At 35.8% G+C, this 23,457-nt stretch overlaps 1 protein-coding gene across 2 annotated transcripts; it reads right to left on the reverse strand.

The window, feature by feature from the left end:
* On the reverse strand, positions 1-23,457 carry LOC308432151 (UDP-glucuronosyltransferase 2A1; the record flags this gene model as incomplete). Of its 2 annotated transcripts, XM_080931879.1 has the most annotated exons (7): positions 1-280; positions 2,217-2,436; positions 2,957-3,044; positions 4,089-4,220; positions 5,408-5,556; positions 12,979-13,608; positions 22,743-23,457. In XM_080931879.1, the coding sequence occupies 7 exons, from the start codon at positions 23,455-23,457 to the stop codon at positions 1-3; spliced, it is 2,214 nt and encodes a 737-aa protein (XP_080788005.1). The 2 variants fall into 2 exon arrangements, with proteins under 2 accessions (XP_080788005.1, XP_080788006.1); XM_080931880.1 differs by lacking the exon at positions 12,979-13,608 and having other exon boundaries at positions 5,408-5,552; positions 22,739-23,457.

A 23,457-nucleotide genomic window follows, 5' to 3' on the forward strand; every position in this document is an offset into this window, starting at 1 on the left:
CTAGTCTCTTTTTTTCTTTTTTCCTGTCTTACCAATTATTTGAAATACAAACAAACAACATTTTGCAACCAATAATATAGCAGATGCCATACAGGCCAGTAGGAACCCAATCACATCCAGAGAGTGGTATTGGACCCAACTGAGGTCATGCGCTGCCACACGAAGATGCTTGGCTCCTTTGTGTCGCATGACAAACTCAATCCAGAAGACAGCTCGGTCCAGGGGCTTCACTGGCTGATCATGGTGGATTCTTGATAGTCTCATGGCATTCTCTTTATAACTTGAAAAATACACAAACGGACATTTGATTTTATTTAAGGTAAGTATGTGACACATATTTAACTAATCAATTTGTTATTATAAGAGCATTTGCTGCAGAACTAACAGTTTTAACATTTTTATCAAACAGCATCCAGGGTCCAGCAGGCTAACCAGGGTTATATAGTGAGACACCATCTCAAAATATAACAACCAGAACAAAGCAAAACAAGAGCAGATAACGTCTAGCAGAGAGCTAAGTATTTGGAAGGCAAAGTATGTTTTCTCTATGAGTAAAGTAAGGAGAATTAATACATTTAACTTTGGTTTGGTCATAAGGTAAAGTACTCTATACAAACTATATTCATGTAGATGACAGAGGTATGTCCTGTTGCTTCCAAGACATCCATAGGACTAGGGGAAAGTGACACACACTCACTGGGGTCTTCAAGAGCCATGGTGTGGGCTTATTCACACGTGTCCTCTGTGCATGATAGTGCAGGACCCGTGGGCAGGTACTGACTGGTAGAGAACGGGGACGCAGTTCTTTAAAGTTTTTTTTTTAAGCTTTGGATCTTGGTGTGTTAACACTGCTTTAGTAGATAATCCAAACCTATGTGCTTTGGGCAGCACAAATCAGATTAAGTGGTTTATTTTTTAAAAATTAGACATGAAGTGGAAAGGAGTAAATCTGAGAGGAGTTTGGGATAGAGTAAGATGTAGGTTTGATCAAGATAATATATATATATATATATTATATATATGTATATATATATATGTAATTAAAGGGTAAAATATAGTTTATAAACTAAAATAAGAAAAATTTATAAAATAAAATAAATAAAAATGCTTTAATACAGATTAAACCACCTATTCATTTTCAATTGTATTGAGTTATAGTCACTTAAAAAATAATAATTTATATACTCATTCTAATGAATGTTAGCAAATAATTTTTATTTATAAATCAAATTTTTGGTTAAGATTTTCAATAGAAAATTTTAAGTTAAAATTTGCAAGTCTTGATTGAAAACATTTTATGAATACCAGTAAAATTTAAGTATGAGTAAGATAGCATAGTTAATAACCATATTCACATACCATTTCACATCATATGTAGCAATGAAGTATGACTGTAAAAATATTCTATACAGTTGAAATCACAGTCATTTGGATATATATAATATATTATATATAATATATTCATATATAATCTTTCGTACTGTCTAAAGGTTTTATGAAATTTGAGACAGTAATGCAAATATCACGTATTTGTGATTTCAGGTAATACCAACAATAGTTGTCTGCTTGGAGTTAACAGCATGTTGCTTCAAATGATATGCATTTTAGTGCATGGGTGGCGTTTCTGGCAGTAGTTGTGATTTTTTTTATTTTTTTGCATAAATGGTTTTAAAATCTAATATAATTTAATAAACATTCTGGGCAGTTGAGCTGAAAACAATCATACATTTTCCTACATTTAATAAAACGAATCAAATTTTCAGCAACTTATACCTTAGTAATGGTTTACTTTAATAGATTTCAAGGTCAATATTTATGGAAAATGAAAGCTCGTACTAAGAATTACTGATGTTCCTAACACATAATGCAGTTCCTAAATTGAGATTTTTATAATGTTTAGGCAATTAAAATACTTAGTAGTAACTTATCAATCTGTGGTAATACAGTGTTAATCGTTAATTGTGCATGATTATGTGCAAGAATATATATGCTAATGATATAATTGAAAATATGTTTACTGAATAATTAAATCTCATTTATTTTCAATTTTCTATTTTCAACTAATAGCTTCATTAGTTGAAAAGAAAACAAGAAATATTTACATCAGTCTTATGATATTTGTATTAAACCAAGTTCAAAAGTATGGAGCTTTAAAATACTCTAGAATGATGACTGCATAATCAGTCAGCCATGGCCGCACAAAATTCAGTACTTACGATGGCTCGTTGATGACTGTTCTCACAGCACTGAGCAGATCTGCACTTGACATTGTGTTCATGTTCACCTCCACGGCTGCTCCTTTGGCCTTCATGTGAGCGATGTTGTCAGGCTGATCAGCGAACATGGGGACTCCCACCATAGGGATCCCATGGTAAATGGCCTCATAGATTCCATTTGTACCACCATGGGTGATAAAAGCTCTGGTTTTGGGATGTCCTATTTTCAGGACAAAGGAAAGAGTGATTATAGTTCTCATGCTAATTTGTTGGCAGAATTTCAAAGGTAGAAGGAATAAATAGTTATAGTACAAGTTATCAGTGAAGGCAACCTTTTGTACAAATGTAGAGCATGAAACTTTGCTACTATAGGAAATTATACTACCAGAGTGGGGAAATGAATTATTTTTTGTTGTCTAGGAAGGTATTATTGAAGTAGAGATGTCTAACATCTAATGGGAACTGAAGATGCTAAAGATGCCTTTTTGGGCACAGGGCAACCATGGATGTGTACAATTCAATTATTTCTTCCTTAAACCTGAAGGTGACAGACTGTGCTGTAGCTCGGTGGAGGAGTATTTGCTTTGCATGCAAAATGTCCTAGATACCCAGTACTAACACAAAAGGAAGAAGTAAAATGTAAGCAACTTCTTAGCATTGAGACAGTTGAAAGTATACAAAGATTTTAAGTGTTAACTTGCATCGTGACTACACAGATTTTGCTGGCCCCAGAGTCTTACCAAGAAGATCATTCTGAGGAATCCAATCAAACAATCTCGTATTGGATCCTAATGTGCTTGGTATCTTTCCTTTGTATCGCCACAAAACCTGTGGAAGACAATGCTTTTATTTCGAAGGGAAAACACACCTTGTGATGGTGTCCTGAGGCAGCGCGTCACTGGGAGCAAACAGTACATACTTTAGGTCATATTTGAGAAGGGGATGATGGATATGGGTGTTTCCAACCACAGAATTACAGGGTAAGACTTCCCTCATCTAGCCACTCCTAATGGATTTTATTAGTGGTCAAATAATCATAGATTAGTACTTTGATATTTATTACTGAAAAGCCATTAGGAATAAACTAGAGTACATATAGGGATATTTTGCTTTATTTCTTTGGATTTTTTTTGTTTGTGTTGTTGATGGAGGACTATACAGGGCTTGCTTGTAGGTCATTTTGTAAAACCTTATTTTTGGAGTAATGAGACATGTTTTTAATTTCTAAATGAGAAAGACTGAAAGACAAAAGTATAGGTATAAAAGTCACAAGTTTTAAGATGCCTATGAATGTATTACCTTTATACAATTTTATAAAAACTAACTAATACATAGTGGACACTGGATTAGTCCATGAATAGGAATAGAGAATTAAATTGCAGAATAACAATGATAAAATACATTATATTTTCAAATAACATTCAAATTTTGTTTATAGAATTGTAGAATATTTCATTTAGAAAGAATAGTAGACTCTAGGGTTATTTTCATATAGTCTTAATGTGATTCAGAAAGTTGGAGTATAGCTTTTGCATGATTTTTTTTAAAGGTGTATAACATCTTTCTTTTTAAAATCATACTTGTAAACCAAACTTCAGAAATTTGGTGTCAGTCAATTCAAGCCAAATTATTTTAGAAGTGGCCTAATGTTTTCTTTTCTACCCTATTCATAGATTATGGAAGTCTGTTTTTTCATAGTAACTAGATTATAAGGAAAATAAACAAATATGTCAAAAAATAGCACTGAGTTTTAAAAACCATCATTAGTTGTGTTCAGCAGCTGACAGGTTTGAGCTTCTCCCAGCAAGTACCATCACCAGTCTCTCTACTGCCTGTTTGAAGCTGCTCTCAGGGATCAAGGGTTTTACTGACCTTCTGAGGAATCTGGGCAAGGGCCGAGGCAATGAGATTGGCCTTTTCATCTGTAAGGTTTTTGACCATTGATCCCAGAGAAAACACCACAATACCATGTTCCCCTGAGGTCTGGACAAATTCTTCCATTTCCTGCAAACATGACATTCTGTTGAAAATGTGTACACTCACTAGGGGAAAATTTAGTTCAGTTACAATTCTAGGCTAAAAAGAAATGAAAGTAAGGGTCAGAGAAAACTTTATAATTCTCTGTCCAATAACTTGTAAAATCCAGATAGTAACAGAAAATTTGTTTTCTAAAAAACAATGTTATAGAAATATTCATAAAATAAGGGCATCACTTCTGTTTGTAAGTAAACATGTTATTCACAAAATGTAACTGAAAGAAAGTAAAATGTCTTCTGATTTAGATGAACATTAGAGGAGCCAGCGAGCCAGACTTTTAGAATTATTACCATGGCTTGTGTATTGTGTAAAAGCACACAACTAATCCTAATATAATTATTATAGAACTAGTATAATATTTGAGTATACTCATGTTATTATTTTACTTGATGTAGATGAGTCCCAGTTTGCATCAAACATTCTTTGGTGAGTAAACCAATATTTCTTTAAAAGTTCGTCTAAAAGCATCGCCTTAATATTATGCTAAAACTTACAGTTATCTTCATTATCCATTCTTCATAGTGATTTCATGCCAATTGTGACTGTGAACATCCAGGTCCCCATTATGTCTGTTGACCCCACCCTAAATTCTGAGAGCTTTGCTGGAACCTGAAGGCTCTCAATATGTGCTTTTTCTTACTCATCAAATCCTAAATAATTCTTCGGGAGTTCTCATGAAGGCACCTTTCTCTATCAAACAATTAGGGAGGGTGTCCTTGTCCACAGCTCTGTCAGGCACATGAGAAAGAATTCAGCACCCCCTTGGTGATCCATGGTTCTGTTTTTCTACCCCTACTGTAGTATCCACACTATAGAAAAACAAACATTTTAATATACCTTTTATTTCACTTTTGTTGTTAAGTTTTTATTTTATTTTTCATTGAAAATAGATTTATCTCATAGAATACATTCTGACTAGAGCTAATCACTTCTTTCCTCTCTTCTCCAAACTCTTCTTCCCACTCCCCTCTCCACAGATCCATTCTGAACCTTAAATTCCTAAGTCCAAACGATCCACTATACTTCATTTTTAAAAAGTAAATTTTATGAGAGCAGAAATTCTCCAGGCAGAGTGGAGTTACTCAGCAATACTTCTTTGTTATTAAAGATTTTAGCTCATGAAATAATTAAGACGGTCTCTTTCATAAACATACCTTAGGCAAAGGCTTGGCAGGTTTGCAGTGCAGTCCTCCCACAAACTCAAAATTTGGTAGATATGGACGAGGAAATTCAAAATCCCAATATGTTCGCATTAGCCAAATCTCAGCTTTCCCCATAGTCTCACACAGTGTGGTGGGTCTGCCTGGGGAGTACACATAATATTGATTGGAAAAAATTAGTATTCTTATTTGCCAGGTAAAGAGGCATCATACAGTTCCTCATGAGCTCTTGGAAGAAGACAGAGATCTCCTGAGATGCTTATGATGACTGCATGATGAACGAGGAGGACAGCACACTGGAGAGTGAAAATGAGAGGATTCAAAGAGTGGAAGAGGGTAACATGCAACTATTAATAACCATTGCCTCCAAAGAAACCAACAAAAGTTTAAGTGCAGCCACAATAACTGATGAATTCCACAGTTTCTTCTCCCTAGCCAACGGTGGAAGACAGATTGTCTCTATCCTGTAAACAACTTGCCACCTTCCATTGCCCTCTAGTATTCAGCCAGGAAAAATTTCTATTGTACACTGTGTTATACTTAGTTTCAGAATTATGCTGAAGGGTTCCCATTATGTAGATGATCCATCATTATTTCATCGGGAGTGGGGACTGATTAATTCTCTGACCACAATACACTTTGGGATGTGAGATGCGAATGTAAGGATCACCAATACATGTCTTCACTCTTACCTGGAACTAAAAATTATTAAATGATACTTTCAAGAACTATTTAGAGAAGATGACTATATTGAAATACTAAGACAATTCTACACAAAAAAGAATATGTTGCAGGTGAGAAAAGAAGCATTCAATGTGGATCTTTTTGTGTAAAGCTGTTGGTCTTGTGCAGGCTGAGTAAATACCAGTTTTAAAGGCCATTGTTTAGTAGTTTTAAAAGTCATACAGCCTAATGGCACAGTTAGTTTCATTGCCTGATGATACTGAGCTCAGGGTTTCCAGGCAGAGCATTAAAACCTTCTCAAATCTACCCCACCAAAAATGTTTTTTCCCTTACTTGCTTTACATTATGTGGGCTTCTTCTAGACTTTAGACAAGTTTAGTAGATGAATTTCACAGTCATAGATTTTTAGATTTAACAAACAATTATTTGCAATAGTCATTGAATTATATGTTAAAGCAGCCATACATTAATCTTGAAGTTGACATAGAGGGTAACATGTTTGTCCTACATCAACAGGCCTTGAGATTTTATCCCTAGAAGTCTATAAATAGCTGGCACTGGTACATGCCTATAATTTTAGGATGGGGAATTTAAAGAGAATTGAATACCTGAAATTCATTTGCTAAACAGATTCGCCAAATTGGTGGGATCTAATCTCAGTGGCCCTCTCTTAGTAAGTAAGGCAAAACAATATTAAAAGACACATGATACTCTCTCTCCTCCACACAAATCAACACATAACATCAAGTACATGCACACATACCCTCACATACCCAAAGCATTGACTCGTGTTATAAATATGACATCCCTGTAAAGTAAAAAGAATTTGAACAAATATTCACACTTATTGGCAAATAATTTCTTAATGTATACTTTTGATGTATTCGATGCAGGGGGGATGATTGTAAACACGAGAAGATCAGGGAGTTTACTGTGAAATCGTGTCTACTAGCAATGCTAGAAGCTGCACCATGAGTCTCACCAATGTGAGTGCCCAGTCATGACCTGAGCTAGCACAACAACAGCAGACATATCAGAGTGGGAAGTGGAAAGATCTGGGGCCTCAACTGTAAACAACTGAAAATCATACTAAAAATGAGAGAAACAGTTGTTTCCAGTGAGAAGCACACCAATGGGCCATGCCTTGACCAAATGGTCAGCCCTAAAAACATATACTCAAGTAGTGTTATGCATACTAAGCAGATTGTATTCATGTATTATATAACACACATACATACATACATATATAGGTACATAAATACATACATACATATGTGTATATTATAATTAATGAAAAAGGAGGCCATCAAGTTGAAAGAGCTTAGGAGGGCATATATGGAAGAAATTTAATGAAAAATTAAACCAGGGAAATGATATAGTAATATATCAATCACAAAACAAGTAATACAATTTAACAGTCATAAGCTATACATTGAATTGATCCAGATGTATAAAGAACAGTTTACCACATACAAATTAAGAATTATGATATACAAAACTGACATTGAATAATTAAATATTGTGATAAAAAGCATTTTCTACCAGATTGTCATGCATTGTAGTTTTATTCTGGTGTGCTTTGACACACCAGAAAACCTATTCTGTTTCAAGTTATCACAGAGCAGTCTGATAGAACTTCATACTTCCCAGTTGCTAGAAGAAGGAATTGTGTTTGTCACGCTGCTTGCAAAGTGGCGGTGCTGTCATTGCATTCACAGATAGGTCTACGTTATAGATTCTGTCAGCTCACCTAGTGAATTCTCAGTGACCTCATCCTCACTAGGAACAATGATTCTTTCAAAGTTCAATACAGTGCATTTGAGGTGCTGTGATCTTGGAAGATACTCTGGTGTGGGAACTGTCAACCCAGCCCATTCTATGCAAACTCCTTGAAATAAAGCTTTAGGATGAAGCAATAGCCCATATCCTGGCTACACTCCAGGAATTGTCATGAAATCTGTGATTAGCACAGCAGAGCCACAGCGGGGAGTCATCATGGTCCTTTCTGAGAAATCACTTCTATGGCTCCCCACCATGCTCTGCAGAGGTTGAGAGTCTGTTTAGTGGAAGTGGCAATTTAAATATGAAGCAAGTCAAACACTAACTTCCAGAGTTATAAACCCACCAATGGGGAGAAATCTGTCAGTTAGTTTCTATGTACAGCAGCGATAGACCTTATAAACAGCTTTAGGCTCAGGAAATTAGACCAATAGACATTTAGATTTTTTTCTGTGACCTCATGGACCCAATTGTCTATACCTCCAGAACTCTGCTAGTCCCTGCAGAAGTGTCTGCTATTGTACCTTGTATTTTCATGTAGACTCTGGTGATCAGTGCAAACCCACATACTCTTTAAGCTAGACCATTCGTGACTAACCAATCTCACCGGCCCTATTGTGATCCATTATCATTTGTAGAAGGATTTTTAAGATAAGAAGTAAATTTGTTAGTCTATGATGTTAGTCCATGACTGGAATAAACTAGTTACTAGTCTCAGAAAATGCAAACACAATACGCAATCAATTTAAAGATATGATTTAAAGGACAGGATAAAAATTTTAATAATAAAATTGAAAAGATGACTTGGTTTCTTACCAAAAGTACGAACCCTTCCATATTAAAGTTATGCTTTATTTTGATTTCTGTTCCCATAACAAAGTTCATTTTGGCTAAAAAAATATATGACGTCACTCAGTTTAGTTGGCTCACTTTAGGAGGTTAAATCTGACATCAGGCAGTAACATGGGATTTGGGATGACGGACTTGTGGCTACATCAAAACACAGGAGATGTTTGGATGACTGAATGCTTGTGAATGTGAAAAAGCTGCCACTCTGAAAGATAGAGAGCAAAGGTAAGCACAGTGAAGAACAGTTGCTACATGCACTGCTGAATGGAATAGATATTGTCATATTCCTGAGCTTTCTGTTACATTGCCTGTTAGGTGGATAAAGGTGATTATCCCTTTCATCCATAAGACACAATCCTGATGATACAGGATATAGGATTTTGGATGAGCTCATTTGGATATAGCTTTATACTCACCTCTGTTCCTTTAAATCATGTATGGTAGTTTTTAATCACAGTGTAAGTCTACTTTTTCCATAAAAAAACAGAAGAAAAACATTGTAATGGGAACTCTGTAGGAAATGAGCACTTTATGAAATCTGTTATATTCAGAATAATACTATAAAAATAATGCATTTATCTTATTTCACTATTAGTTGACACACGCTGGGTATCTTTATCACTATAAAAATACATAATTCCCAGAAAAAAGCATTAGATATCACAAGTTTTGGGCATTGTACTTGCACTTAAAATATTTCCTATCAAAGATGTTTAGGGGCAAGTGAGCTGGCTCAGTGGGCACATACATTTGCCACCCACTTTACAGACATGAATTCAGTTCCAAGACTTACATGGCAGAGGGAAAGATACATCCCAATCTAATTTACAGCCTCCACCTGCACTCCATGGCATGTGTGTGTGTATGTCCATGTGCTCGCACACACACACACACACACACACACACACACTCACATACACACACAGAGAAAGAGAGACAGAGACAGAGACAGAGACACAGACCAAGAGATGATATTAATTAACATAGGGAACACAATGGACTTAATGATATAACAAACAACTTCTCAAATGGTAGGATTTGTAAGTCTAGATCCTTATCCTGCAATGTAAGAAGCTGGGAATATTTATTTACAAAGACATTCATGTTCACAGGCATTATATAAGAGGAAAGGTTTAGTACCTACTAGGGACCACAAACTTTGAAGGTTTTTTGTTTTGTTTTGTTTCGCTTTTAATTTTAACTCTTACCAAAATACAGGGCAATAGCAGTTTTGAGAAAGAGTTTTAATTATAGTTTTATTTGTCTATAAAACACGAAGTTATTCTAATCAAGGAAAATTACAACTTGCCAATTAACTACATTCAAACATATAAAAATTACATGGTTAACCTTCTTGGGCCCCCATGTGACCCCCCTCCTGCCTCCTGTATTTGTGCTTTGAAGGTTTCCTACAATGTTTTTGATCATATTTACTCCTTCCAGACATACGCTCTCCCATACTCACCTAACCTTTTGTTCTATTTTGGTTTTTTTTAAACCTTTAAGAGCACTTTGTGCTGCTATGATACTTTTAAGTGTCTGACCATCCAGCGGAGCTTGTAGAGTTACTACATCCTCCAGAAAAATGTCTTTCCCTTTCCTAGCAGCTAACAATTGCCCACTGCTTGGGTTATAGGTAGGATTTCATGACCTGCTCCCACCACCATGTTCAGATTTAGTTTAGTTTTTGCTTGCACGGGTTTTGCTAATACTTTTTGCAACCACTGTGAGTTCCTATGTGCAGGTGCCCTGAGGTGTCCAGAGGATGCTTTTCCTTGTAGTCATTCACATATCTCTGTGTATGTGCACATGAGGTTACCACTGCATCTGCATGCATCTCTGTATTTACATGTGAGTTCATACACATCCTCTGCATGTGTCTATGTATGCATAAATGAGGTCATCTTCAGCTGTTGTTTCCCAGATTATATGTAGTTTCTATTGCTGTTTTCTAAAGGGAATTTTCTAAAGGGACTAGGCTGAGTAACCAGCAAACTCCCTGGAACTGGTATTACAAGTAGACACACCGATGCCTAGCTGCATTTGTTGTTCGGTGGTTTGGTTTTGTTTGTGGTTTTGTTTTTCAAATATATGTACTTGGGATTGAACTCAAAATTCTATGCTTTTGAGGCAAACATTTTACCTATCAAGCTATAGTGCTACACCTTCTCTCGGAGATACTTATTAGCAATTTTTATACCTAGATCCTCACTGATCATGGCTCTGCCATTAAAGAATTAATGAGCAGTGCAGTGTAAGCAATATTTAACCTAACTTTTTATAAGTGACAGACTACTTTCAGACATACAATTCTAGGGTCCAGTGAAATTAGTAATCCAGTTTTATAGAGAATAAAGGACACTGACTGAAACCTTCACTAAATCATGTACCTGATCCCAGACTAAACAAGATGGCTCTCTACCCAAAAACCAACATAGTTTCCAGAGCCTTCACTGTCACACTGTTTAGATGTCTGCGTTAAGAGAGGTGCACAGCCACCTCCTTAGTATCTGTGTAACTTGGTGTGTGTGCAAAGATGACCAATGAATGACAGCTATTACAGAATGTGATTCCAAGACTGAGAAATGACCATGAAGACAATGCTTAAATCTAACTCAAAGTATGTGTTTGAGAAGCTTTAGAGATGGCTCAGCAGTTACTTACAATGATATTTCAGAGTACCAACATTCAGTTACCAGCACCCATGTCGGGCACCTCACAGTCACTGATAACTCCAAACCCAAGGGCACACTACCCTTCTAGCATCCATGGATACACACACACACACACACACACACACACACACACACAGAGAGAGAGAGAGAGAGAGAGAGAGAGAGAGACGAAATTTCGTGTGAAATTTTTAATTTGCCTTCAGATTTTACCTTATATACATGACATGTAGAATATCTTCTCTCTATGAAATTTTATGAAGAAATCAAAACAAAGTCCTGTGGAAATCTGGATAAAGGACTTCCAACACATACACACAAATGGCAAAACATAAATGATTTTATTTGTGACAGGAAGAGTTAAAGTGAAACAGAATTTCCGTGTTCCAGGACTTATGGCATGCTGTGATCAATCATTCCTTTTAAGCCTGAAACACTTTCGACACAGGAAAAACACTCAGCATCCTTGGAACCTTGTTTAATTGTTACTCTACATTTTGTTACCTCTCATAGTCTCTCTGAATAAATATGATTTCAAGAAAACATCAGTTTTGTTGTCCTACTACATAGCATATGTGACAGGCTAACATATACACTCATATAATATATAAATAAATATTTATGTGTTCTGTATAAATATGCATTATTATATATGTGGTAAATTATTAACTTCGAATGCAAGCCCTATGGGGTGACTCTGTCTGCTGAGCTCATTGTATTTTTTATATGCAGAAATATGCCACCTATTTTGTGTTCAGTAAAATATTCCTTCACACAAAGAAAACAGCAGGAAAGGAAGAAAATGAAAAGATAGAGGAGTTAGAAAGGAAAAAACTGAGGAAAATGTTTCAATCCCAACTCCTGCAAGAGAATCTCACTGACAGCTTCCAGTGTTATTCTGTGTGCTAATTAATCCCCCTGTGTGCCAACGAAGCTGAAGAAGAGCCATCCAGGAAAGGATAGAAATATGGAAGTAAAGCTCACAAGAGTCAGAAAGGGAAGCAATATAAACCATCATCCAGAACTGCCTCCTCTCTTAGCATTTTTATGTGACTGGTTCTCATAAGAGAGCTTTAAGGCTAGAAGGTTGCAGACAGATAGAAGACACAGAAGCATTGTGAGGAGAAAGGGTGAGCGGACAAAAGAGAGATCAGCAGAGTAAGACATAGATGCGAGTTTCTCAGTGATAACCCATTATGTTTTTCAATAAATTTTTGCAGATAAAGGCTGAAGGAGAGAGAGAATATGTATTATCACAGGACTATCCATTTGGTTCATACGGCTATATCATAATTTACCTTAGTGAGGTGGGTTTTACTGGTATTTGAAAGTTTATTTAAACATTGGAAAGCTACGAACTAAAATGAGAATAATTTTAGTTCTGGGTAATGATAACTGGATATCATTCAGTTTATAACGTCAAAACATTTTTGAAGGATTTTCTTAAACAAAAACTGTAACTAAAGGCTCGTGAAGATATAACAAGTATATTGAATCCGGTCTGGTTTGTCCAGTGGGACTTTAGCCGCACAACAGTGAACGTGTCAGTGGTCAACAGTGGGGAGAAATGCTTAGACTCACCTAGAGCTCTGCTGTAGTATGAATTCCATTCTCCCCAGTAGGTCTTAAATATATAGTCTTGCAGAGAATAAGAAATGGTATTCTTAACCCTTTCAGCAAAAGTCATCTGATCAGTGAGCTCTGACAGGGCTGCAGGTACGTACGAGACAGGGGCAGGAATTTTCCCACAATGCCTCTCCACTGTAAAAGCTGGAGAGAAGCGAAGTGTGTACACAAAGGGAATTCCCAATTTCAGAGCCACCAGCTCTCCACACATCGTTACTGGGTCGGATATTAACACATCGAAGCCACCCTTTTGAAGTCTTGCCATTAGAGTGAGATTGTTTAGCACACCGTCGCAGATTTGCTTATTGATTGTGTAGAAAGTAGCCAGGAGCTTTCCTAGTTCTTTGTAGAAAGTCCACATGGTGAGAGGCGTTGGCCTGTGATCCAGCCACAGTGCTATCATATGCTCAATTATTTCGTCTATCTTGCTTTTTGTGTAGGAAACCGGGATCTCTTCGAACCTTATAAGGGCATCGGGACTGGAGTTGATGAACAACGTTTCTGACGAAGCCAGGACAGTCACACTGTGATTTCTTTGAACCAACTCCTCAAGAAGGATCTTAATATTTAGCCAATGGCTGCCATCTGTAGGCCAAATTACCACATTCCCGCTGAACACAATTTTAGTCAGAGCCAAATAAAAAATAAGCAGCTGTAAAACCTTCTTAATCATGTTGACTTCCACTGTGAATGACTGGCTACTGTGGCTCTTTTAAGATGAAAAAAAAGAAAAATTCAATGTATTTAGGTAGACTTCAGGTAGAAATAATATAGAATATGATAGTCTAGTTACACCCATTAATTGTTATATAAGGCAAGAAGGAAACTTATAAACTTAATATATATCAACATGATTATAATTTGGGTAGAAATGAAATCTTGTCTGGATGTAATGAACACAGTATATGGAAGGTGTGTGTGGGTGGGTGTGTGTGTGCCTGTGTGTGTTCTGAGACACCAGATCCACTTTGTATTTTCCAATGCCGCATTGGAAGGCATTGCTGCAGATACTGTCTCATTAGACCCTTCAACATTGTGTGCCAGGTGTTACTTCTTTCATTTCATTGAGAACTACAGTTGAGTTTTGTTGCCTATCCTAAAACTAATATGTACAGTTGTTCAAATGGGTTATATTTTCAAATTTATTTGGCTCACCGATGAACCAGCATTATAGCTTACATTTAGTAAGAAAACTGGAAATGCTGTCCACACATTGTAGATCTCTTCCAACAACTACATTTAGAAGTTTTAGACTGAGTGGACTGTGGAACACATTACTATACATTATTAAGAGAACGGCCTTCTTATTCCAAGTGAGTCTTCTTTCTTCCAGCTTCCGTGTTATAGGCAATTCTTTTTCCTCCACGTGTCATCTTTTAAAACAATGCAGAACACAGTGCCTTGAAGGCTGTTGAAATAGGGTCTTTCTTACATAATCTGTCTGGAGACTGAGCATGATGAACCCAAGAGTACAAGAAGCCCCAACCAAACATATTGTACTCTTGGAAGGTTTTGAGATGCTGGAGAAAAGTCTGGGCCACCTTGGTCTCAGTCTTCTTTGGTGTAAATGAAAGACCTCAAAACCAAGATTAGATTGGTTTGTAGATTAGCCCTTCACTGCAGAGCCTGCCTCCCTCAAAGCAATGACATAACAGTTTTAGCAGCTTTACAGATTTGTCCAGTTAGGAGATTAAGATTTCCTGTGATTAATGATCTAGCTTTAAACACAGGTGAACGGAGTTTAGAGTTACCACCTGCAGCTCTGAACTTCTCTAAAGTGAGCGAAGGCAGTTACATAAGGATGAGATGTGAGACTCATCAAGCCACCACAAAGTAAGCTGTGATAACAAACAGGATGATAAAAAGGATAAAAACCAAAGTTAAAGAATTCAGAATCAGTTACTCCGGAATCAATTCCGGGCCCTTCCCTAACCAATGGATCAGGAACAGAGAGAAAGAGAAACTTGGGAATGTTTCAGGATTGTCATTTTTATACTCTCTGGGGAGAGACCTCCACCTTGGAGACAACTGGGGTGATTTCACAACCAGTTCAGCGTCTAAACAAAGAATCCAGAGGATAGTTTGAAGCATCTAGCATTGCTGGCCATAATGAATGTCATCTGCAGTGGGGCTAACATACTTGGGAGTTTAAAGTAGGGAATTTTCAAAGAGCTAGACTATAAAATAACTGTATTACTGTGTGAAGAAGAAGAAATGTTGCTTTTGGTTAACATTGGAAGCAGACATTTGGTTTGTTTTTTGTTTTTTGTTTTTTGTTTCTGTTTTTGTTTTGGACATCATACATGGGTGGTAAAGAGTTTATCTATATGGATGCTACTTTGGAAATTTGAGATATTTGGTCCATAATTTCAAATATTACCAAAATATTTAACAATATTGCATAATCAAAACATGCAAGTACATTATATTTGTGGAAGCTTATGAACTTAAATTTCCATAGTTGCCAAAAGAAGAGCACATCATATCTGTCTGATTTAATAATGACTGTGGCACTTGGCTAAGTAAAATTATTTACTAATATCTAATACCCTATTTTACATTAATTATTTAGTCTCTATGAGTACCTGGTTCAAATAAACATCTGAATAAAACATTTAGTTAAATTAGCCTATTATTTCAAATTTCTTAAGTAATTTACATATGTAATGTGCACTATATAATTATATAATACTATATAACCTTAATTATATAAAAGATGTTTCTTTAAATTTCTGCTTGTATTGTGGTGGTCAGAGAATAAAACTTATAATGGTACATAATAGATTTTAATACCCTATTGCCATGAAATTTTATATTATTACTTTTAAAATATTACAGTTTTGGTGGTGTTATAGAAAATATTATAAAAGTAAAAATTACCTGCTTTAAGTTTAAGCAATCATACTTGAAATGTGTAGATGCTTTTTCTAATATTCAGCTAGAAACTGTTCACAGAAGTCCCTTAAAGCCAGAAAAATATCACAGACAACAAACTCAGCCATCAGAGAGCCAAAGAGAGCTATGCCTTAAGGAATAATGAGTTACATAGCAACAGCACAGCCAATTAAACTCCATGCAGCAAACCAAGAATAGGCACAAAAAGAAATTACAAACGTAAAACAATGAAAAAATATACCTAAGAATCTTTAAATAAAACTATGTTAAATAACTGACAAATTTCTGTCTTAAGTTTAAGAAAGAAAAAAATACTGGAGTCAGGTAAAGACTCTTTTGTTTGGGAATATCTTAGCTATTCAGGTTTGTTTGTGATTTTATCTAAATTTTAGTTTTGTTTCTTTCTATTTTGGAGAAGAATTTTATGGGGATTTTGATGAGGATTGCATTGGATCTGTAATTTGCTCTTGGTGCCATGGCCCTTTACACTTCACACAATATTAACTCTGCCAGTGCACAAGATTAGGGAGTCTTTTCATCTTCCAGTGTCTTTCTTGATCGCAAAGTTTTATTGGAGAGTTATTTCAGTTATTAGGTTAAGTTTTTGTTTCTTTTTTGTTTTGTTTTGTTTTTTTGTTTTTGGGGGGTTTTGTTTTGTTTTGTTTGTTTGGTTTTTTTTTTTTTTTTTTTTTTTGGATACACTTTTGAAGCTACTATGAACTGCAGTTTTTCCATGATTCCTTTCACAGGATGCTTGTTGTTACTGGTATATACTATATACTATATGCTATATAAGACTACTTCTTTTGTGAGTCTTTTAATGGTAAAATTGGTGATAATTTTTATGTTTTTTGATGAAAATTTTAGGACTCTTATTGATTATATTATCTGCAAATAGAGAAAACTTGGTTGGCTTGTTTTCCAATTTGTATTCTTTAATATCCTTCGTTTTATTGCTCTAACCAGTCTCAAGCACAACATTGAAAAGAGTCAGTTACAGTGGACAGATCTGTATCTATCCTGGTTGTAGTGAGTTTAGTGTTTAGTCTTTGCCTTTTATATTTAGATTGATGTTGGCCATGGGTTTATTATATTGAGATAGACCAACCTCACCTGATACAACTACAATGCAATCTATAATCAAGGGTTAGTGAAAATCAGGGAAAAGGGAGGAAGAAGGTATTTAGAGCAAGGGTTCCAGGACACCTGCTGCTAGAATTGTCCAGTAGACATACCAAAAAATTCAGCCATTAAATCTCAAAATATATTGCCTAAAAAAGACAGAAGAATGACAACATCAACTGACAGGCCAAGATGTGGAGAATTCTTCATGGTCTTGCACCAGATGAAGATGTGGCCAACAGCTCCTAGGAGAAGGAGAGCTAGTGTCCTTCAGTGAGGATCAGCTACCTCTGCTTGCAAATCCCAAATACTGATCTCTGGACACATGCATATATAAGCACAGCTAGATAACCTCTGTCAACTTTATACATACTTAAATACGTATATGTACATATACATGTACTAATAATAACTGACTTTAAGAAGGAGAGGGGGCAGTCAGAAGGAGTTGAAAGGTATAGTACAGACAATAAAAGCATATAAAGTAATGAAAAAAATTAAAATCTAAAAATAAGGCAAAGGAGATTCTAATTTGAATACTACTTTAAAGTATTACTATATGACTTTACATTAACTTACCTGATATTTTGAAACCTTAATACTTTCATCTATAATAGTGATTTTTTTGTTCTGAAGTGGAATAAATTAATTACAAAGATATGTGACAAAGACAAAAATATAAATGAAGTCATTGATATAGAATCTATGAACTGGATAAGTTAATTATTGCTAGCTATGATTACTATACAGACCAATGAGGTTGAATGAAATAGTCATGACAGGGAGAAATGGGTAGTTTTGACATGGTGAGATCCAATTCCTAGTAATTAACAGAGATTAAGTACCCACTCTGTGGTTTTCATTACATTATTCCACAAAGAAGTAATATCTAAAAAAATTGGCACATTTATTTTCTCAGGTTTGACAACTTGAGACCTGAATGAGTTTGGAGCTGTTACAAACACTTCAATTAGAGTAGAGAAATAGAAAGTAGACAATAAATGCACATGACCCTACAGAAGAAAATTCAAGTTACTGCCTGCAGCATTTTCATTACTATTAACTAAAATGAGTTACTTATTCCAGTATGCTGGTATTTTTAATTCTTACCTGATCTTTTAAAACAGAGTGTTCATGTCCCTCAGATCACCAGATTACTATGTCTGGGTAAAACATACAAACTTATATAGACATTCTTGGTCACAACAAGAGTAATTCAGTTAGCAATACAATACTGTATATCAAGATCACATTTAAGAACATCTACATAAAGCCTCATTATTTTCTCATGAACAAATTGTTAAGAAAGATTAGTCTCTCAAGCCTCAAGTCTAGAATTGTGTGACTCTATAATTAGCACTAACTTAAAGGCCAAGAACAATGGTCTTTGTAATTCGGAAACTCCATCCTGGGAAAGGTTTTGAGGCAAATGATTTCTCAGGTATAATGGGTAGTATAGGAATTTTGAAAATTATGATTGCAAAATACTTTCAATAATGGGAGTAATATTATAAAATTATGCAATCCAAAAGACCCAGAGATATGTCAAATACAGTCTTTTCTCACATTAAACACAATGTTGCACACATTAAGATTCCTTGTTCATTACAGGTGTGAAGACATAATGGAACTTTGACCAACTTTAGACCTTCATTTCTACAAAAATTCTCTACTTATTCACCTCTCTTCAATTTGAAGCACTTATTTTGGCTGTTCAATGTGGCCCATTTCCTGGAGTTTTCACAATTTTTTATGTAGACATCAGACCACCCTTGTTTTCACTAACAGGGCAGAAGGACAAAGTTGACAAATACATGCTGAAACAGATCATCAGTTTATAAACCATGGAACAAAGTTTAATAAAGGTGAAGTTGATACTTGTAGTTTTCACAGAATAAAGAATTAAAATCAGCACGCCCAGTTTTCAGTCATGTCTATAGAACTACAGTACCTTCTACTTGCATCCAAAGTCATTTGTCAATATTTATTCTAACAGTTATACATTTACAAGTATTTGAGATTAGATATTTGGAAGAACTTGGGGTTCAAGATATGATTACACAGAAACCTCTACTTTTTGTTCTGAAGTTCTTGTGAACCATTGCCTGGCTCTCTTCATTTTATGATTTTCAAAGGATACTTAATGTTATTCAGTACTTTAATTCATTAGCAAGTAAGCACTGCTAGGCCACACAAGAACTAACTGACAAGAACTATCACTTCCCCACTTGGCCACAATGATGTTCATTACTAATTAAGATAAATGAGCCAGTTTCATTAGGACTGGCAGCCTGCCAGCAGATTGCTGAGAACCCGCAGGAGCACTCTCACTCCTGAGCCCACAGGTGAGTTTACACTCCCTCTTCACTGAATATCCCAAAAGAGACCACCTGAAACTCTCACAGTGCAGTTAGCACGGTGATACCTGGAAATGTATTGTTACAGACCAAACTCAGAGCTTACCAACTACCATCGGAACTCACAGCCTACCCAGAGAGAAGAACACCTAGGAGCACACTCTCTCCAGAGCCCACAGGCCCACAGGCCCACAGGCCCACAGGCGAGACAAAATCCAGTCAGAAAAAACAAGGTCACCTAGCACCACTGATAACAAGATGGCCAGAGGCAAACACAAGACTCTAAGAAACAGGAACCAAGAAAACCTGGCAACATCAGAACCCAGTTCTCCCACCACAGAAAATAGTGGATATGCCAAATCACTAGAAAAACAAAATTTACACTTAAAATTATGCTTCATGATGATGATGCAGTCCTCAAGAAGCACATAGATAACACACTTAAAGAAGTAAAGAAAAGCCAGGAGAACAGACACAAACAAGTTGAACCAATTGAAGAGGAAACACACACAAAAAAAATCACTTAAAGAGATACAGGAAGTTACAACCAAACAGGTGAAGGAATTAAAAACAGAAATAAAAATAATGAAAAAAATCACAAAAAGAAACAACTCTGAAGTTGGAAAACCTAGGAAAGGGGTCAGGAGTCGTAGATATAGCAACACCAACAGAATACAAGAGATGGAAAAGAGAATCTCAGGGGCAGAAGATACCATAGAAAACATTGGCACAACAGTCAGAGAAAATGCAAAATCAAAAAGCTTCTAAAGAAAAACATCCATGAATTTAAGGACACAATGAAAAGTCCAAACCTAAGGATGATAGGAGTAGAAGAAAGCAAGGACTGCCAACTAAAAGGCCCAGTAAATATCTTCAACAAAATTATAAAAAATAAACTTTCTTAACCTAATAAAAGAGATGACCAGGAACATACAAAAAGCCTACAGAACCCCAAATATATTGGACCAGACACATAACAGTAAAAACAACAAATGTTCAAAAAAAAGAAAGAATACTAAAAGCAGTAAGAGAGAAAGGACAGGTAACATAAAAAGGCAGACTGATCAGAATTACACCAGACATTTCAACAGAGACTATGAAAGTCAGAAGATCCTGAATGATGTCATACAGACCCTAAGAGAACACAAATGTGAGCCCACATTACTATATCCAGCAAAACTCTCAAATTTCATAGACGGGGAAACCAAGATATTGCGGGACCAAACTGAATTTACACAATACCTGTTCACAAATCCAGCCCTACAAAGGATAATACATGGAAAACTCCACCACAAAGAGGGAAACTTCACCCTAAAAAAAGCAAGATATTAATGTTCTTGCAACAAACCCCAAAGAAGAAAAGCATGCAAACGTAATTCTACCTCTAACAACAAAAATAGCAAGAAAAAACAATCACTATTTCTTAATATCTCTTAACATCAATGGATTCAATTTCCCAATAAGAAGACGTAGACTATCAGAGTGGATATATAAACAGAATACATTATTTTGCTGCATGCAGGAAACTCATCTCAGCAACAAAGACAGGCACTACCTCAGAGTAAAAGACTACGAAAAAACCTTCCAAGCAAATGGACCCAAGAAACAAGCTGGAGTAGCCATTCTAATATCGAATAACACAGATTTTCAACCAAAAGTTATCAAAATAGAAAAGGAAGGACACTTTTTACTCATTACAGGAAATATCTATCTAGATAAACTCTCAATCCTGAACATCTATGCTTCAACTACAAGGGCACCTCTACTAAAGATCAAAGCATATACTGCAACACATATAATAATAGTGGGAGACTTAAACACCACACTCTCATCAATAGAAAGATCATGGAAGCAGAAACTGAACAGAGACACAGTGAAACTAACAGAAGTTATGAACCAAATGGATTTAATAGACATCTATAGGATATTTCATCCTAAAACAAAAGAATATACATTCTTTTCAGCACCTCACAGCATCTTCTCCAAAAATTGGCCAATAGTACGTCACAAACCAGGCCTCAACAGATACAAGAACATCCAAATAGTTCCATGCATCCTGTCAGTTCAACATGGACTAAAGCTGGTCTTCAAAAACAACAAAAACAACAAAGCTCACATATATATTGAAGCTGAACAATGCTCTACTCAATAATAGCTTGGTTAAGGAAGAAATTTAAAAAAAGAAATCAAAAACACTTTTTAGAATTTAATTAAAATGAAGGCACGATATACCAAAACTTATGAGATACAATAAAAACAGTGCTAAGAAGAAAACTGAAGAGAGCATACATTAACAGCTTGATAGCACACCTGAATGCTCTAGAACAAAAAGAAGCAGATACATCCAAGAGGAGTAGATAGCAGGAAATAATCAAATTCAGAGCTGAAATCAACCAAGTAGAAACAAAAAGAATTGTACAAAGAATCAACAAAACCAGGGGTTGGTTCTTGGAGAAAATCAACAAGATTCATAAACCAGTAGTCAGACTAACTAGAGGGTACAGAAAGAGTATCCAACTACCAAATTTTATTTCTTTCATAATTACCATGTCATTTATAACTTACTGAAACCAGAAATACCAAAACTATTTTAATCTTACATCTTTTATGAGTCTTCACAAAAAATTTATCAACCTTAAGTAACTGTTCCTAACAAGCTAATAAAATTTGATTATGCAGCATTTATCATTTTGTAAAGTAACTACACATTCATGAATTTTGTTATTTCTTTAACCATTCATGCTAGAAATAAAATAAATGAAATGTGGATGAAAAGGAACAATATCATTTTACTTTAGCCTTACAACTGTTGGCACCTACTGTGTGTCAACAAACTGTTTAACAGTGTTACTATATACTGTCTTTGTACATGATTTTTTTTCCTCATGTTTTGGTCACCTTCCCAACACATACTCTTCTTATACATTTGTTTTTGGAGGAAAAACTGTAATAAAGATATAAGTTTCTCCACTTGGAGATGTCTCTATCCAGACATTAAATATAAATATTGTCAAAACAATTCCAAGATGAAGCGCTTAGTGTGATGTACAAAAGACTTAAAATGTATATAGAGCGTTAGGAGAGGCTGTTCATTAGGTAAAATGACTTAATGCAGAAGCAGGAAGGCCTGAGTTCAAATTCCAGCACTCACTTAGATAACATCGATGAATATGACCACATATGTCAGTAACCCCCAAACTATTGCAGTCTAGAGTGTTTTCAGAGCTCACTGTGAGAAAAAGTGTTCAGTGACAAAAGGCATAGGCAGAGAGACATGTACACAATTTAAAAATTTGCTGTAAGCTTTGCTAAAATCCAAATAATAAAACAAAAATGGCTACATACCTAAGGCATTACTATAATAGGAGTCCCATTCTTTCCAAAGCGTTTCAAACATGTAGTCCTGCATTCGGTAGGAGATGAAGTTTCTTACTCGGTCAGTGAAGGACATCTGGTCTGTGAGTTCTGACAAAATTGCAGGAACATAGGAAGGAGGAAATGGGACTTTTCCACAGTGCTTTTCCACTGTGGAGGCAGGAGAAAACCGCAAGGAATAGACAAACGGAATTCCCAGTTTTAAAGCTACAATATCGCCACATGGAAATACCGGGTCTGATAACAGTACTTCAAACTTTCCTTTACGAAGCTTGGCCATCAGCTTTTCATTCTTAAGAACACCGTCGCAGATCCCTCTGGACACCACGTGGAATTGCTCAATGACTTTGGCCATTTCTTTATAGAAAGTCCATATAGTTGAAGGAGATGGCCTGTTTTCCAGCCAAGTCAAAACAAAGTCCTTGATCACACTTTCAATCTTTTCCTTGCCAAAGGGCACTGGATAGATTTCGAATGTCAGAGATGGGCTGACTGATGGTGTGATGAACAGGGCCCCAGATGCGACAAGGACAGTCACATTATGCTCTTTCCTTAGAAGTTCATCTATTATGATCTTAATATTTAGCCAGTGACTGCCTTCCATCGGCCAAATGAGAACATTCCCGCCAAGAGTCATTCCTAGGAGACTTATCTGAAGAGACCACAGCAGAACAGTCTTCAACAT

Source organism: Micromys minutus (genome assembly GCF_963924665.1).
Source record: "Micromys minutus genome assembly, chromosome: 1".
In the NCBI taxonomy this organism is placed as follows: Eukaryota; Metazoa; Chordata; class Mammalia; order Rodentia; family Muridae; genus Micromys; species Micromys minutus.